The 16,826-nt window shown below is 34.2% G+C and overlaps 1 protein-coding gene across 1 annotated transcript in view; it reads left to right on the forward strand.

Annotated features, from left to right (window-relative positions):
* CAPZA2 (capping actin protein of muscle Z-line subunit alpha 2) overlaps positions 1-16,826 on the forward strand; it is a 58,507-nt gene that overhangs the window by 31,945 nt on the left and 9,736 nt on the right. The window contains exons 4-8 of the mRNA XM_090287401.1: positions 2,489-2,552; positions 7,286-7,492; positions 8,983-9,062; positions 14,212-14,290; positions 16,341-16,412. Of these exons, the coding sequence (XP_090143527.1) occupies positions 2,489-2,552; positions 7,286-7,492; positions 8,983-9,062; positions 14,212-14,290; positions 16,341-16,412 (502 nt within the window). The remainder of the gene's footprint in view (positions 1-2,488; positions 2,553-7,285; positions 7,493-8,982; positions 9,063-14,211; positions 14,291-16,340; positions 16,413-16,826) is intronic.

Consider the following 16,826-nt stretch of genomic DNA (forward strand, 5'->3'; position numbering starts at 1 on the left):
TTTTATCTATTTCATAGTCATTGTCTTCTTTTCAGATTTCCTGTTATCCATCTTCTCCCAAATTACAGATAGATGAAGAGTGTATTATTATGGGTAGTAAAAGGCCTAGGACCAAATTACTATACAAATTTATTATTTAAATGTCTTTTACTGGAAAATGAGTCCTAAATTCCAAGTGATTAGAAATAGTCCCGTGCCACTTAGCAACAGACATGTTCTGAAAAATGTGTCATTAGGTCGATTAATCATTGTGCAAAAGTGTATTTATACAGATTTAGATAGAATAGCCTACTACACACCTGGGCTGTGTGTTATAGCCTATTGCTCCTATACTGCAAACCTCTACAGCACATTATTACACAAAACAACACAAGATTAAATCAAGGACAAGAGAAAATGGTGCAGTCAAGAGATGTGATAAATGAGATGTGTGAGGCTGCTGGCATAACATGGCATGTGGCTTTACAGCCCACTTCTTGTAAGTTGAAAGAATACACTCTAAAATAACGATTAAAAGTACAGTACAGTAAGTACCTAAAAGAGTAACAGTTTATTATTATAAAGTATTATGTACTGTACATAATTATATGTTACGCTTTTATAAGACTAGAATGCAGGTTTGTCAACACCACCATTACTGCAGTGCATTAGACTTCACTAAGTGATAGGAAATTTTCAGCTTCATTATAATGTGGGACTATCATCTATATGATTCATCATTCACTGAAATATCCTTATACAGTGCATGACTGTACTTATGAGATAAGTTCATTTAAGGGTTATTAAGTGCCTGGCTGTGTTGAGGCTGTTCCCAGGAAAATTAAGAGTTTTAATGAATTAAGAAAATAAGAAGTGAATAGATACTTCTTTCTCCATCCCCATTCATGCAGTTCTATATTTACGTGCCCCCCCCCTTTTTTTTTTGGACATGCAGTGTCAGGAATTTGACAGTTGGTAATTTAATCTTACTTTGCTATTTTCACATTTACTAGTCTCCTGTTAACTCATGAATATTGCTTTGGTCAACAAAACATTCCTTTCTAGAGGATACTCAGTAGCTCATACCTGAAAATTCAGTGGATGTGTTGCCATCCAGAGTAATCTGGAAAGCTTCCAAATAGATTAGTTTTGATATATTCCTAAATTTTAAAATTCTCAATATCTTTTTTTAAGTGAAATAAAATTCTCAATTATAGATTTAATAAAACAATATAATCATTACATAATTCTAGATAATTATTTGTACTATGAGAGTTTTTCCTAGAAATGTATTATATAATTACATTATACAGTATTTACTCAAGTGAGAATAGAGGAAGGCTTTATTCTTGAATTTATATCATCACCATTTTCTAGTTCAGACTCAGCTGTTCTGGCAATAGTTGCTTCATTGCCCAATTTGTCAAACACAGTGCTGCCAAATTTATCTTCTTTAGAATGTATTTCTAGTTTTCCTTTCTCAGAAAACTTCTGTGATTATATGCTTCCCAAATGAAGAAATTATTCCATTATTCAAGCTTTTCAATTCAGTTCAGTAAATATAACACCTGCTATGTGCCAGGCATTGAGGTTGGTGCTTTCTGTGATGTTGGACCTAACCTATCTTTTCCTGTGTTTTGATCATCCTGGTTCCTCTAATTGAAATATCCCTTTTTTTTTTTTTTCCCTACCCCTCCAATTTCTACAAAACCAGAGACCTTACCTGGTATTTCAAGGCCATTAGGAAATCACCTGTAATTCTCTTTTCTTTTTACCCTTCAGAAGAATGTAATTTTAAAAAATGTATATTCTCCATGGTATTTTTCTGGTCATTTTCTTGTGTACTTTCTGTAATACTTTGTCTTATATTTATGTTTATCTATTATCTCTGCTGTTCAACTAAATAAGCCCTTTGATCACAGGATTAGTCTAATTACTATTTGCTCTCTCACAGGACCTACTTTGTTTCCCAATATGTGATATACTGAATATATGCCTGAATAATTGGATATGAATCTTATAGAGTTCTAACCTGTATTTTCAGAGTTTTGAATGAAAAGACTAATTATATTAAGTAGTTTAATTTTCATTTGCTAAACATTGAAAGCTGGGTATCATTCATCAGTTTTTTTGATAAGATTTAATTTTATTTGTTTTTTATTTATTTACTTTAGAGAGAGGGGAATGCAGATAGAGAAACTTCAATGTGCAAAAGAGAGACCTCTATCGGTTGCCTCGCACGCCCCCAACTGGGGACCTGGCCCCCAATCCAGGCATATGCCCTGACTGGGAATCAAACCTGAAGCCTTGCAATGTGCAGGCTGGCACTCAGTCCAGTGAACCCCACCAGCCAAGGCTTATTCATCGGTTTTAAAAATATAAGACCAATAACGAACACTTATAATTTTATTTTACTTGACATATGACTTTTATTGACAGATGAATTGTTTGAGATTTTTTAAGGGTATTAAATAAGTAATTTAAAGTAATTCACCTTCTTCTTTTTCAGTGCATTTGCACAATATAACTTGGACCAGTTTACTCCAGTAAAAATTGAAGGTTATGAAGATCAGGTATGTTTAATATAAACACCAGATCTGGCTGTTCTTTGTTTCAGTTTTAATGGTTAATGTTATCCTGCAAGAATTGTGAAGTAGCATAAAAAAAATGTTCTAAGATTTTAGAAAATAATTGCTTTAAACCTACTTTCTTGTTTTTTATAGAAAAAAAATCAATCCTATGTTAACACATTGTGTACGGGTGGCGAGAATTCTTGTCATTTCTAAAAGGTATTTAAATACCCCGGTACGCAACATGTTAACCCAAAATCTAGAATATATAGTAGTAGATTTATGCATAATTTGGTTGCTCTAGAGTTCTAGAGTTCTTCATGTGAATAACTTAGCATTTAGTAATTATTATATCTTTTCTTTCTGAAGTGTTAGTTAGAATTGCTCAGCTAAGAAAGGCCACAAAGGATCACTAGCATTCTTTTTATTTTTTTGGTTTAGAGTTACTAATAATTGAACCATGATTGTATTAATTAATACAGTGCTTATGTGAAGAACAATTTATATAAAACAACATTGCTGACTTTCACAATAAAAGTGAATATGTTGATTCATAAACCACAGAGTCCAAAGGAACTGGTAGGTGGAACATAAGACAGAGTGTAACGATTAGTTCTTAAAGACCAATTATATTAAAGCTTGTATTTGTCATTACTTGTTATGTAATATGTAGTTTTATAGTTAGAGGGGAAAAAGAGAGACTAGACAGAAGATGACTTATAACTGATTGGAAAACACAGCTTAAATATAGATATATGCATGTGTATATACACACATATATAAAAAACTATACAGTATTTCATTTTATTAATCTGCTAAATTTATTTTTTTATATCTAACAACATTTTGGCTTTTTGATTTTTTTTTTTTTGATGTTATAAACAAAGTTATATTGAACATCTTTGTACCCCCAGGCACATTGCCTATTATTTTCTTAAGATAAATCACTAAAAAATTTGTTAGGTCCAGGTAATGCATCTTTTTAAAATGTTGGAAAGCTCCCAAATTTATTTTATAAACCTAGCATAATTTTAATATTTAAATCTAATAAAACAAAAAGAAAGCAAACTCTGCAGTGATCTCACATACGACTATAGATTTAAAAACTTTAAATAGAAATTAACCATTAGAATTCAAGAAAACGAGGGGACCCGCCCACTCCCCTGCAAAAAAATAGAATTATCTTCTGGAGGGCAGGCCCCTTATAGCACAGGTTCCCCTGCTAGGTCAATGTTCTAGGAACCCATCTGTCTTCAGTGTACCAGCTTGCATTGTTGTGAGAGGCTGCATTCAGCTTCAGTGAATTATTTTTAAAGACTCTTTCAATACGTTTGCCCATTTCAGTTTGGGTGATTTATGAATGCACCTGCCCACGTGGCACTGAGTGTTCAGCAGTTTTTGACCCAAAACAGCATTACCCCTGTCCCCCCGCCCTTCTATTTCACGTGATTGCTCCCCAAGCACTTATTTTGTTTCCCTGGATGAAAATAGTCCTCAAAGGGAAACATTTTGCTGATGTCGAAGAGGTGAAACAAAAGACAAGGCACTAAACAGCGTCAAAATCGACCACTTCAAAAACTGTTTTGAAGCAGTGGAAAAATACCTCGATAGGTGTATTGCACCAAATGGAGAGTACGTTGAAGGTGACTAAAGTTTAAACATGTGAGAAATACACAATTTTTTAATAAATAAATTTAGACTTTTGGGTCACCCCCCCCCCCGTGTATTAACAAAAACCAAGAGTAAATACCATAAACTACAAACACGAATAACATTAATTAAAATAAAAATTAGCCAAGTATATCTATTACAATTTCTAATAAAAGGAGGTGTAGCAAATACAAGAGAATGAGAACTTTCAAAGCTTTAGAAAAGAAAAACTCATAGGTTATATGATTTATATATTTTAAAATACTGAGTGATTTTAGTAAAATTAACCACACAACCAAAAACATAGGTTTAAAATAATTCCCTGAGATGGCTGAATTTCAGGTAAGTATACAAAACTCATTAGCTTTCTTCTATTATAGCAAGTAAGTACTTAAAACTAGAAATGGTTGGAGTCTAGATCCATTTTAAAAAGTGGTGAAATTAGACATTAATCTAGAAATAACCTTGACAAGAAAGAAATAAGATCATAAAGAAAATGGTGGTTGTGTTCTTGAAATACAAAAAATAGGATCTGAGCAGTGGAAAGGCACACCACATTTCATTTTGAGGTAGAAAGTTAAATTATTTAAAAATTAAAATATGAATTTAAAGCTGTTTTATTATAGTCCTGATAGTTTTTTTAATTAGTTGGAATTTTTATAAGGTGTATGTGAAAAAATAAATGCTTTAAAAAAAAGAAAAATATATAAGAACAGTAAGAATGGTGAGAGAGAATTGCCTTACTAGATAGCACAAGATCCTTTATAATAATGTACAGGGTCTGTCCAGAAAAAGTCCAGCCATTGTTAATACGCATATAATGAGAATGGTTTGCATGACATCAATGTAACCTAGCAGCCCACGAGAATGGACTGGAATGCGCATGCATGAACAATGATGACTTTACTAGTCATTGGGGCTGGTAGATGCTTCTGAGTGAACATGTGTACTGTATGGCCATCACATTCAAAATGAGCACATAGAGCAATGAATCTGCCTCAGATTTTGTGTTAAGCTTGAACATTCCTCTGTGGAAACTATTTGGATAATTTAGAAGGCCATAGCTATGGGCAACTGGTGACTGGCAACTTCATCTCAACAATGTGCCTGTTTATACGTCACATCTCGTGCAGTTTTTTTGGGAAAAGTCACGTCACCCAGGTGACTTAGACCCCCTACAGCCCATATTTGGCACCTTGCCACTTCTGACTTTCTCCAAAACTAACATCACCTTTAAAAGGAAAGAGATTTCAAAACATTGATGAGATTCAAGAAAATATGATAGGGCAGCTGAGGCAATTGGGAGAACTGTGTGAGGTCCCAAGGTGCCTACTTTGAAGGGGACTGAATCATCATTGTCCTATGTATAGTATTTTTTGTATTTTCTTCAATAAATGTTCCTATTTTTCATATTATGTGGCTGGATACTTTCTGGACAGACCCCGTATAGTCAAATCAGGGTGGTATTGTATAAAATAAATCAGTAGAGCAGCATATAGAACCATGATTTAGTCCCAAAATACATGGAAAATTTTATACATGACAAGCTTATAATTTAAACAGACATATAATAAAAGATTTTTAATTTTTAAATATTTAGAGAAGGAGAGGAAGGTGGTGGGGGATAGAGAGAAACATCGATCTGTTCCACTGATTTATACATTCATTGGTTAATTCTTGTTTGCCTTCACTGGAGATCAAAATGCTACCTTGGCAAATCAGGGTGATGCTTTAACTAACTGAGCTACCTGGCCAGGGCTAATAAAAGGTACTGGCACAACTGGTTTTTATCAAAAAGAAGTTAAGTTGAGCCTCTGTCTCATACAATATACAGAAATAAATTTCAGGTGGATTAAAATTTTTTAAATGACCAAAATTTTAAAAAACATCTCTGGGTCGAGTGCTGACCTGTGAACTGAAAGGTCTCTGGGTTCGATTCCCTATCAGGGCATGTGCCTGGGTTGCAGGCCAGGATTCCAGTGGGGCATGAGAGAGGCAACCAAGTGATGTTTCTCTCACACATCAATGTTTCTTGCCCTCTCTTTCTCCCCCTCTTACCCACTCTGAAAAATAAATATTTTTTAGGGTGGGGCAGGGGAGAGCAGTGGGGGAAGAATGGGACAACTAATTGAAAGAACAATAAATTTTTAAAATAAATAAATATTGTTTTTAAAATTAAAAAAATAAATAAAAATAAAAACATGTGCAAGATAGGGTCAGGGAGACCATTTAAATAATACTGAAGATCTAGAAACTATAAAACTAATAATAATTATTTTAACTGTAGGATTAAACAGGTACCTTAAACAAAGCATTCCTTAAATTAATGAGAAAAAATAAACAGGAGAAAAATATTAAAGGGTATTTGTAGGATTGACTGAAAGAATTTTAAAAGGATACTTCTATGTTTTTATGATTTACATTAGAGAGATGGGAAAGTTTTGTCATAGATATGTCAAAAATTGGGAGAATTGCAAGGGAAGAAAAGGGGTAACTAAAAATAAAGCACAGAATATTGAATTTATGCATGTGTAATATAAATGTACATAAATGAATAAATTAGACTTCAAAAAATTTAGAAGTTTCTTGACAATAACTGTCAATGATTAGCTTATAAAAACAGGAGGGAGACACTTCAAAGTGGATGAGATTGTGGCCCTAGCAGCACTATAGGACACACTGAAGAGGAGTTTTAGTGGATTAAAACCATTCTTGTAAATGTCCTCATTGAAGGTTGTTATCATTTCCTTGGGTTTGTGGAGCTGCAGACTAATAACAGAAATAGTAAGCTGTTCATGCTTCTCAAAAAAAAAGATTAACTCCAGCATTGTATTAGAAGATGTATTTTTTCCACTGGAACCGGAAGTTGTGTTAGATCAGATCCGCTGATCCAGGCTGAATGAGAGTAGCCTCATTGTCTCTACAGTATACTCATTTGAAGCATTATAGTTGTGCCATATAGTTAAAGCAATTGTTTGGAGTAGACGTATTTTATAATATTAAGTAGAAAACTTAAGTGGATGTTTACTAATATATATCAGTATATTTTAAATACTTTTTTCCAAAAATTTATTGTATCATTGAAGGTATTGATAACAGAACATGGTGATGTGGGAAATGGAAAGTTTTTGGATCCAAAAAACAGAATCTGTTTCAAATTTGATCACTTAAGAAAGGAAGCAACTGATCCAAGACCATATGAAGCAGAGAATGCAGTTGAATCATGGAGAACTTCAGTAGAAACTGCTCTACGAGCTTACGTAAAAGAACATTATCCAAATGGGGTCTGCACTGTAAGTGTTCAATGTGTACCTGTTTCTGTCTTATGTAAATATGACTTTTTATGATCTCCTGAAATTTACAGTAATATGCAGAACTGACATTTTATAACTTGCCATTTTTTTTCTTGAAGTAAATATTTTAAAGGATGTTTACTATTTCTTCAAGAAATTCTGAATAGTAAATATATTATGATAGCCCCAAATGGAAAAATGTACTTTGAATAAAATTCAAGTAGGAATTTTCATGTTGAGGAGTGTGATTATTATGTAATTCTTTAATCTCATGTTTATGACTCATTTCAGTAAATTTACATCAAATCATTTTGATTAAATTACAAGATCTTATAACAAAACTATTTGAAATCATGTCCTCATGTGTTTTATAATAAAATTTCTTATTTCTTAAATGTTTTTCATAGGTTTAAGCTACTTTTATGTTTTCAGGGTGAAATATGTTAGAAACTAGGAGGGCTTTCTTTTTTCTTTCATAAGATTGTTTGTACTCAGATAGGCTTTTTAGTCCCCCACATTTTATTTATGCTACTGTGATCGCCATAGCAAGAGCAATCTTTTGAAATACCAATCAGATCATGAAAGTCCTCTTCTTAAAATCCTTCACCAATGCCCCATTGCACTTAGGATAGTGTCTAGGCATCTGCACATGGCTTTCAAGGCCGTATTGACCTGGCCTCCACCTACCTCTGCCACCTAAGGCGATCATATATCTGGTTTATACTTGCTGTCCCAACATAATTATTAATATTTCCAACAGAACCCTATTTCACTCTCAAAAGTTTCCTGGTTAAGACGGAAATTCATATGGTACTCTTAATTATCTAGTTTTCAGTAATTAATTGAGAAATATAGCAGCATAACCTAAAATACCTTGTAAGTCCTTTGAATTATAACCTTGTTGAATAGGATTATTTTGGAAGAATAACAAAAGATAGGTTGAGTTAGAGAGAACTTATTCCTAGGAGGTTGAAAGGCACAATTTAATCATTACTTTTAAAACAGTAGGCAAAAGATAAAATAACATTATTATAGCATCATAAGAATTTTTTTAAGAACCTTAGTTACAAGTAAATTAACTTCATTTATCTATCCAGATGCTTTTTAAAATGACTAGAGAAATTGCAATTCCTAGGATTTTGAAGTAAACAAAAATGATAATCATAATCTAGGTCTAGTTTTTATTTGCATGGAAACAGCCAGATTGGTATCTGTATATTTACACTTCTCATGATATTTGTATTTGGAATGAAAAGTATGGTATGTTTAGAATGTTTATGACTACTTTAGAGTACTATCAATTTTACTCAGTAAATAGTATTTTATGAATTGTGAGTTCTTTTAAAATCAACTAAGAATCTGTGATTAAGTGTACATATTGGAGTTTTATATGTTCCTGCCAAAGTGCTTACAATTATATTTTGTAGATGTTTAAAGTTGGACTTTCCAAGGCCCTACATTCACTTTTGTTTGTTTTCTTTACCATCAAGGTATATGGTAAAAAAATAGATGGACAGCAAACCATTATTGCATGCATAGAAAGCCACCAGTTCCAAGCAAAAAACTTTTGGTAAGTTAAAATTTTTGTGTATTGGGGACTTTTGAAATTGTTTATATTTTTGTAAAAGATTCTTACTCTATACTATACCTTGTTTGTGAATGATTGACTAAGCAATCTAAACATAATATAAAACTTCAGCATTTTTATGACTCAGAGATTTCACTTCTAGAAATCGTCGTCATCGTCGTCGTCGTCGGCAGCCGTCCGTCTCGAGAGACGATGGTGTAGCTTCTTAAGAGTCTATCTGCACCGCCGAGAATGGTTGTGCAGTCCGACTCGGGAGTGACACGGTATCTGTCTCCTCCCGTGTTGAATCGACGTCTTGCGATGACACTGGAGTGTCCTTTCCAGTGAAGCTGAAGCTACAGAGCTTCTAGAAATACATCTGAAGAAAGCCAAAACACTAATTTGAAAAAATATATGAATCTCTTTGTTCATTGTAGAGTTGTTTACAATAGCCAAAATATAGAGGTCCCCCAAGTGCCCTTCAGGAGACAAGTGGATAAAAAAGCTGTGGCATATACATACAATGGAATATTACTTAGCCATAAAACAGAATGAAATCTTAAGACAGCAAGGATAGACTAAGAGGGTATGCTCAGCACAATAAGTCAGTCAGGAAAGACAAATACGAGGGGGTACCAAATAAAAACCGGAATTATCTTCTGGAGGGTGGACCCCTTGTACAGGACCCCATCTGTATCTGTGTACCAGCTGGCGTTATGAGAGGCTGCATTCAGCTTCAATGAGTTTTTTTGTGAAGATTCTTTCAACATGTTTGCCCATTTCATGATGGGTGATTTATGAGGGCATCTGTCCATAACTCACTGAGTGTTCTGCAGTTTTTGACCAAAAACAGCATCACCCCACCCTGAGCAACTTCTTTTTGTTTCCCTGGATGAAAAAAGTCCTCAAAGAGAAACGTTTTACTGATGTGGAAGCAGTGAAAACAAAAAACAGTAGAAACACTAAAAGGCATCAAAATCTACGAGGTCAAAAACTTTTGAGCAGTGGGAAAAAATGTCTCGATAGGTGTATTGCATCAAATGGAGAGCACTTTCAAGGTGACTGAAGTTTAAACGTGTAAGAATAGATATACTTTTGTATAAACAAATTCTGGGATTTTTTTGGTCCCTCCCATCCCCCGATACCGTATGATTTCACTTATGTGTGAAATGTAAAGAACAGAATAAACGAACAAACAAAATTGAAACAGACTCATAGACAGAGAAAGCAAACTGGTGGTTGCCAGAAGGGTTGGGTATTGGGGGACTGGGTGAAAGAGGTGAAAGAATTAAGAAGTACAAATTTGTAATTGCAAAGTAGTCATGGGGATGTAAGTAAAGCACAGGGAATGTAGTCAGTAATATTGCAATTACTGTGTATGGTGCTAGTTGGGGTACTGGAAATATCAAGGGGAACATTATATAAAGTATATTATTATCTAACCAGTAAGCTGTAGACCTAAAACCAATACAAAATAAAATGGAGGTAGGGGGGACCTTCAGCCTTTCGGTATAAGAATAGTATCTGCTCTGTAATCAGCCTAATTATTTAAAGTTAGCAGTAAATCCATTGACACTCAATGAAAAGAGCATGGGAGAATATTGGGTGTTTTCAGAGACTAGCAAGCAGCATCCTAAGGCAACATGTGTGCCTGCAAGCAGACCAGTTAGAGGCCCATATGCTCATTCTGAGAAGGGGTTCCTGAATGAGACTTAATGAGAGAGGAGAACAGAGGTAATTATAGAGTGAATATTTGTGTGTGTGTGCCCTGGCTGGTTTAGCTCAGTGGATTGAGCGTCGGCCTGCGAGCTAAGTGTCGCTGGTTCGATCTTCCAGTCAGGGTACATCAGAGAAGGAAAACTCTGACTCCAAAAAACCTCCGCTGCCTTGCGGCATACCTCTTCAGGGGAAAGGCTAAGGGAGTAAACCCCGACAGAAAATCCGGAGCCGGAGTCCCTAAGGCGGTTTGACGTTGTAGTCAACACCGGCAACTCCTGCGGCGCACCTGAAGCCAAGCTGTATTGACTCCGTCTTTCCCTTGGACCCTTCAGCTGCGAAGAGAGGGGGGGTCTGCTGCATGGGCAACAGCAGACCCTCCATGTTGCCCTGCCCAGGCTCTGTAGCTTCAGCGTCCTCGCACAGGAGGAGACAGATACCGTGTCACTCCCGAGTCGGACTGCACAGCCATTCTCGGCGGTGCAGATGGACTCTTAAGAAGCTACACCATCGTCTCTCGAGACAGATGGCTGCCGACGTTATTTTTGTGTGTGTGTGTGTGTGTGTGTGTGTGTGTGTGTGTGTGAGAACTTTAGGGGCCCTGACGTAGATATTTTCACATGGATTGCCTTGTGCCTGGTTGGCCAATGTGAGGGAGTAATAACATATTTCACTATACAGACAAGCAAATTACAATCCTGCCTTACAATTTTGTGTACAAATCATTTGATTATTCCTTATTAAAGCCTGGTCCCCTAAAGCACTGACTTACCCTGTTAGTCTTTGATCTTTGACAAGTTGTTAGACCTTTATTATTTTTAGACAAGACTGTTTCTAAGGTATCTTCTCTTATAAAATTCTGAGGCTTTTTAGGAATTTATAAGTTCAGAATTAAATGAAATCCTTAGTTTTATATCCCCCTTTTTAGTTAATATATACTATGGTTATCAGAGTAAGTATGGTCATAATATTTACCTTTTAATATTAGTCTTCGACTTGTTAGACAGGTTGGTTGGTATTGCTCCTGAGGTATCAGTAACCCCTATGGACCATTTTGATCTGTGGCCCAAGCTTGCTCTACTACTTAACCATTTCAGAAATCAATCAAGGTTACAAGATTAACCAGAAACATTTGGAAGAATGTAGATACATTATCATGAATGGAAAATCAATTTCATATGTAAACATGCCAAAATGACAAGCCACAGTCACTTAAATATGCTGGTGCACAATGTTATTTTTGTATACTTAATATAAATGTAGTTTCTCCATTTTAGGCTTAAAATTTTGTACCATTAATATACCAGTATCCTAAATAAATAAATCTCCATAAAATCACTATTAATTTATGCTCTTTGTGCCAGGATATGTATAATAAAATCCATCTTGTTGAAATTGAACTACTTTGAGGGAAAAATTCTTGTTACTAAGTTTTACCTTAAAGTGTATTGGAGATATTCTAATAAATTTACTAATTAGTTTTCAAAAATATAATTTATTTGTGCTTTAGCATATGTAAAGTGGAGATAATGTCTGTTCTTGACTTTTCTGTTCTCACTATTTCACTTTACATATCTGAATATTTTTTTCCTGAACTACCACTATGAATATATCATTGAAGTTAAAAATGATTTCCACTTTTTGGAAAAGACCAAATTTATATGATATTCCAAAGTGCTAAGCATACATATGACAATGATCTCAGTAAAATATTAAAATCTAAATATTTGGGTACTTAGAAATACACTTTTAAGTCACTGAAAGTAGAGATAGAACAAAAATCAAAATATTAGTCATGAATCTTTTGTATATTTCACTAGGGACATTCTCTTCTTGGTATCTACTGTAGTTTCCCTAATGGCTAGCACTGTTGGGGACTTAATGTTTGTTGAATGAAGACGCATTAGTAATTACAGTGTTAATAGCGGGAGGAGGGGGAGATAATTAAAGGCTAGGACATCTTGACTGTTTACACCATGATGAAAGGGTACTATTTATTCTTACATATAATAATGTCTTTGGAAGGTCCTTTGAAATAGTTTTCAGCCTTTGGCAGTGTGGCTCAGCTGGTTGGAGGGTCGGTCGTCCCATAAACTGAAAGTTTGTGGATTCTATTCTGGTCAGGGCACATGCTTAGTTTATGGGTTTGGTCTCCAGTGGGGGCACATGCGAGAGGCAACCCATTGATTTTCCTCTCTCTCTTTCCCTTCTTCCCCCTCTTTCTAAAATCAATAAGTATGTCCTGGGGTGAGAATAATAAATGAATAAATACATAAATAAATAAATTTTAAAAAATGAAATGGTTCTTAAATTGGTACCATTACTTGATTTGGAGTTTTTCTTTTCACAATCAGTGATATGTGGATATTGTCATAATCAAACTGTATATGCTTAGAACTCACTAGTGCTTGATACTGATACCTAAATTAAAGGTATAACTTCTTTTGTAATCATGAAATAAAATGAATACATCTAGGTTCCAACTGAGCTCTTCTGGATAATTTTGGATGAGTCACTTAAAAGTTAAGATATGTTACACAGTTCTCTTATTTTGTACAACATATACATTATTCTGTTAATAGCACTTTTCAAATGTTAAGTGTTAACTTTAGGTGTGAGAATATCATTCTACAGATTTTCATGATTGGTTAGACTGCAAGAATATCAAAAATAATTAACTTTACATAATAATTAAATAATCTTATACCAAACACGGTATAGTGATCTGTTAGCCCTGTGATTATTTTAGAAATGTATACTATTCAAAAAAAGCTAACAGTTACAGATTTGCATATCAGAATGTCTTTAGCATGCAGAGAGCAAGTAAAGGTCAAAAATAAAGGAGTTGCTATGAAAAAGCTATCAAGAAAAAAAAAAAGGATCAAATTCACTACCTGGGAGACAAAGTGTTATTACATACCTGTTGCTTGTTTGTAACATCACAGTTTCCTTCCATGATGACTGTCTATTAATTTGTATACCAAAAGTCATTTCAAGAAGTAGGAGGAGGATGTGCCTTTTATGTGAAAACTTTAAACCTAAAATTGGAAAAGGGGGGAAAATTCTGATGCTCATAATTCTTTATAGCTCTTCCCAAATGTCAAAGCCTCTTTAAGAATGTTGTAATACTATCCATTCTTTTTCAATTACTTGGTACTTTGGACCACTCAGTGGATGTTAAATTGCATTAACCATATTTGCAAAAGCCCCTGATAATTGAATATTTATTCATTTTATTCTTAATTTAAACGTGAGTCAATTAAAGAAGTAGCTTAAAATTTTTCTCCAAAAGTACCTTATATATTTTAGTTTAATGAATGTTCACCATCCATCCCCAGTATTCTCTCATACTGTAACATTAAATTTAAATCTGGACCTTAAAATTTATTCAAATTATTTTCCCTACCTATTTACAGCTGCTGTTTTTATTTTTAAGGAATGGTCGTTGGAGGTCAGAGTGGAAGTTTACAATCACTCCTTCAACTGCTCAAGTGGTTGGCATCTTGAAAATTCAGGTATGAAAAAAAAATTTGTTCACTGATCTCTAAATGATTCTGAATAGAAAACTGATTCATAAGTTTAAATTTTCATAATTTATAATAGCCATTTTTTTTCAGATCTTCATGTTAAGGTAATGGGAAAAATAAGTAGTGCTGATTTCATCTTTTTAATAGCCTTATAGTTAATTCTCTATATTCATTGAAAATCTGCAAAAATAGCTGACAAATTCTAAAAACTCAACTACAATTATGTGCTATCATTTGGTCTTCTCTTTATATAATTTGTTCATATGAGCATCTTCTGTTATCTCAGTTGGGTGGAGTAGCGTGTAGTAGGATATTAATATATGCATGTTTATATCTATGAATATAGGTATTATATGTGTATATTAATATATGTACACAGTACATATATAAGTACCTTCTATACTTATATTTGACTTCTTATATGAAACCCATTAGAACTGAATTCTTTGACTTTTAATGTAAGCTCAAATGTTTATATAGAAGAACATTTGGTAACTAAGACCAAGTATTTCAGTATAGATACTACTAAATGAGTTAAAGGAAAATATTGATTAATCTTTTTCTATCTTGGCTCACACATTTATTCAATACATTTGTTGATCAGCTATCATGAAAGGTTCTGTGCCAAGAGCCATAAAGGCATAAAGATGAATTATCATCTGGCTCCAATATACATTTCTAGTTTATAGTCTTATATCCTATTACTTTTATGTCTTGGTGACTATCCCATAGGGACTAGAGAAATGAGGTTAAGAGCATGGATTTTGAAATCGAACTTCCTGAGTTTGAATCCCAGCTCTTTTTGTTTGTTTCTGAAAGTCATTTAAGCTCTTTGTTTGTTTCCTCATTAGCTTAAAAAATTTTTTTAGAAAGCTAATGTAACCATTTAAAGATTAGTTAATATGGATAAAATGGTTATAATAGAGGCAGACATAAAGTACGTAAGTGAATGGTAGCCATTTTTGTTGACATTCTTCCCTTTGGTTAGGCCTCAGCAGCTCTCACCTGGATAATTTGTAAAATGCTACCCCTGTTGGACCAAAGCTTGAGAGCCAGGGTTTTCTGGTTCACGTTTTCAATCTTCAGCACTTAGTATCATGCCTGACATATAATTATAACTTTATTTTGTTGAATTGCTGGACCTTTTGCCATTCCCTAATTGATTTTTTTTTCACACTGCCATCAAGAAGAATTATTTTTAAATTTAAAACTGGATATGTTAATTGCCTGTTTGCTGTCACTTTAGCAGTACACTCTCACCTGCTAAATAGTCCAGGCATATTTAAATGGCCTTCGGGCCCAAAGTTGACTTGACTTGTTCCCCACCTATATATATTTCTCCAGCCAATCTTCTCCCTCCCTGACCTCACACACATTTCATCCACTAGTATCTCCAAGCCTTCCTCAAGTATGCTGTTCTCTAAGCTCAGTTTCCTTATCTTCCATGATTAGTAAGTCATTTTATTAAACCCGAGTACAGTGTTGCCTCTTCTCTGAAGTCCTTTTTTAATGCTTAGAGAGAGTCTGGAGTATTACTAATCTGCTGTTTACATACCTCTTACGTTGGGTTGAAATATGAGTTTAGGACCTATCTTTTTAAAAGCTCTGTGTCCCTAGAACTTCTTAATAAGAGGCATATGAAGGAATCACTTAAGGTTTAGTGAATATCATGTCTTTGAACCTGAGGAATTAAATGGTTGGTAGAAATATACAAAAGAGGAGCAATGTTGGGGAGGGAGTATTGTGAGCTCCATTTTGGAATTCTTGAGTTTAGGTACTAGCAGAATGTCTGAGGTAAAAATGTCAAGCAATTAGGTCAGTGAAGGGCTTACCTGAGTAATTGCAGAAACTGCTAGCTAGTCTTCTCACTTGACTGAAGGCAGGAATTCTTAGTGGGGTTTGAAAGGTTAGGAGCTCATCAAAGAAGTAGGTTAGAGCTGAAATTGATAATCATCTATATTGATGTGATTGTGAAGCCATATGGGTCTTGATGGTTCCTGCTTATAATATGGTTTCTGTAATTCCCTTTTTTTAATAGGTTCATTATTATGAAGATGGTAATGTTCAGCTAGTGAGTCATAAAGATATACAAGATTCCCTAACAGTGTCTGTAAGTAATTAATTCTAAAATAAAATTTAAACAACATAATACTTCTATAAAACCAGAACAGCTTTGGAAGTAACATTTTAAGTAATATTTCTGCTTTAGATTAAGTGTTTTCAAATAGATTAAAGATGGGTAAGTAATGGAAATTGATACCTAACCTTTTTTAGCATCTTTATTGAGATATAATTTACATACCATTCATTTCACCCATTTCAACTGTAAAATTCGGTGTTTTTTTAGTATATTAAGAGGATTGTACAACAATCAGCAGTCTGATTTAGAGCATTTTTGTCCTCTAAAAATTCAGTACCCGTTATCGGTTGTTCCTTGTTTCCAGCTCCCCACCCTCCACCAGCTCTTTCCCTAAAACCACTCTCAGGCCTGGACAGCCATGAATTGATTTTCTGACTATGGATT

Source organism: Furipterus horrens, unplaced genomic scaffold (genome assembly GCF_987537825.1).
Source record: "Furipterus horrens unplaced genomic scaffold, mFurHor1.1.pri manual_scaffold_9, whole genome shotgun sequence".
Classification (NCBI taxonomy): Eukaryota; Metazoa; Chordata; class Mammalia; order Chiroptera; family Furipteridae; genus Furipterus; species Furipterus horrens.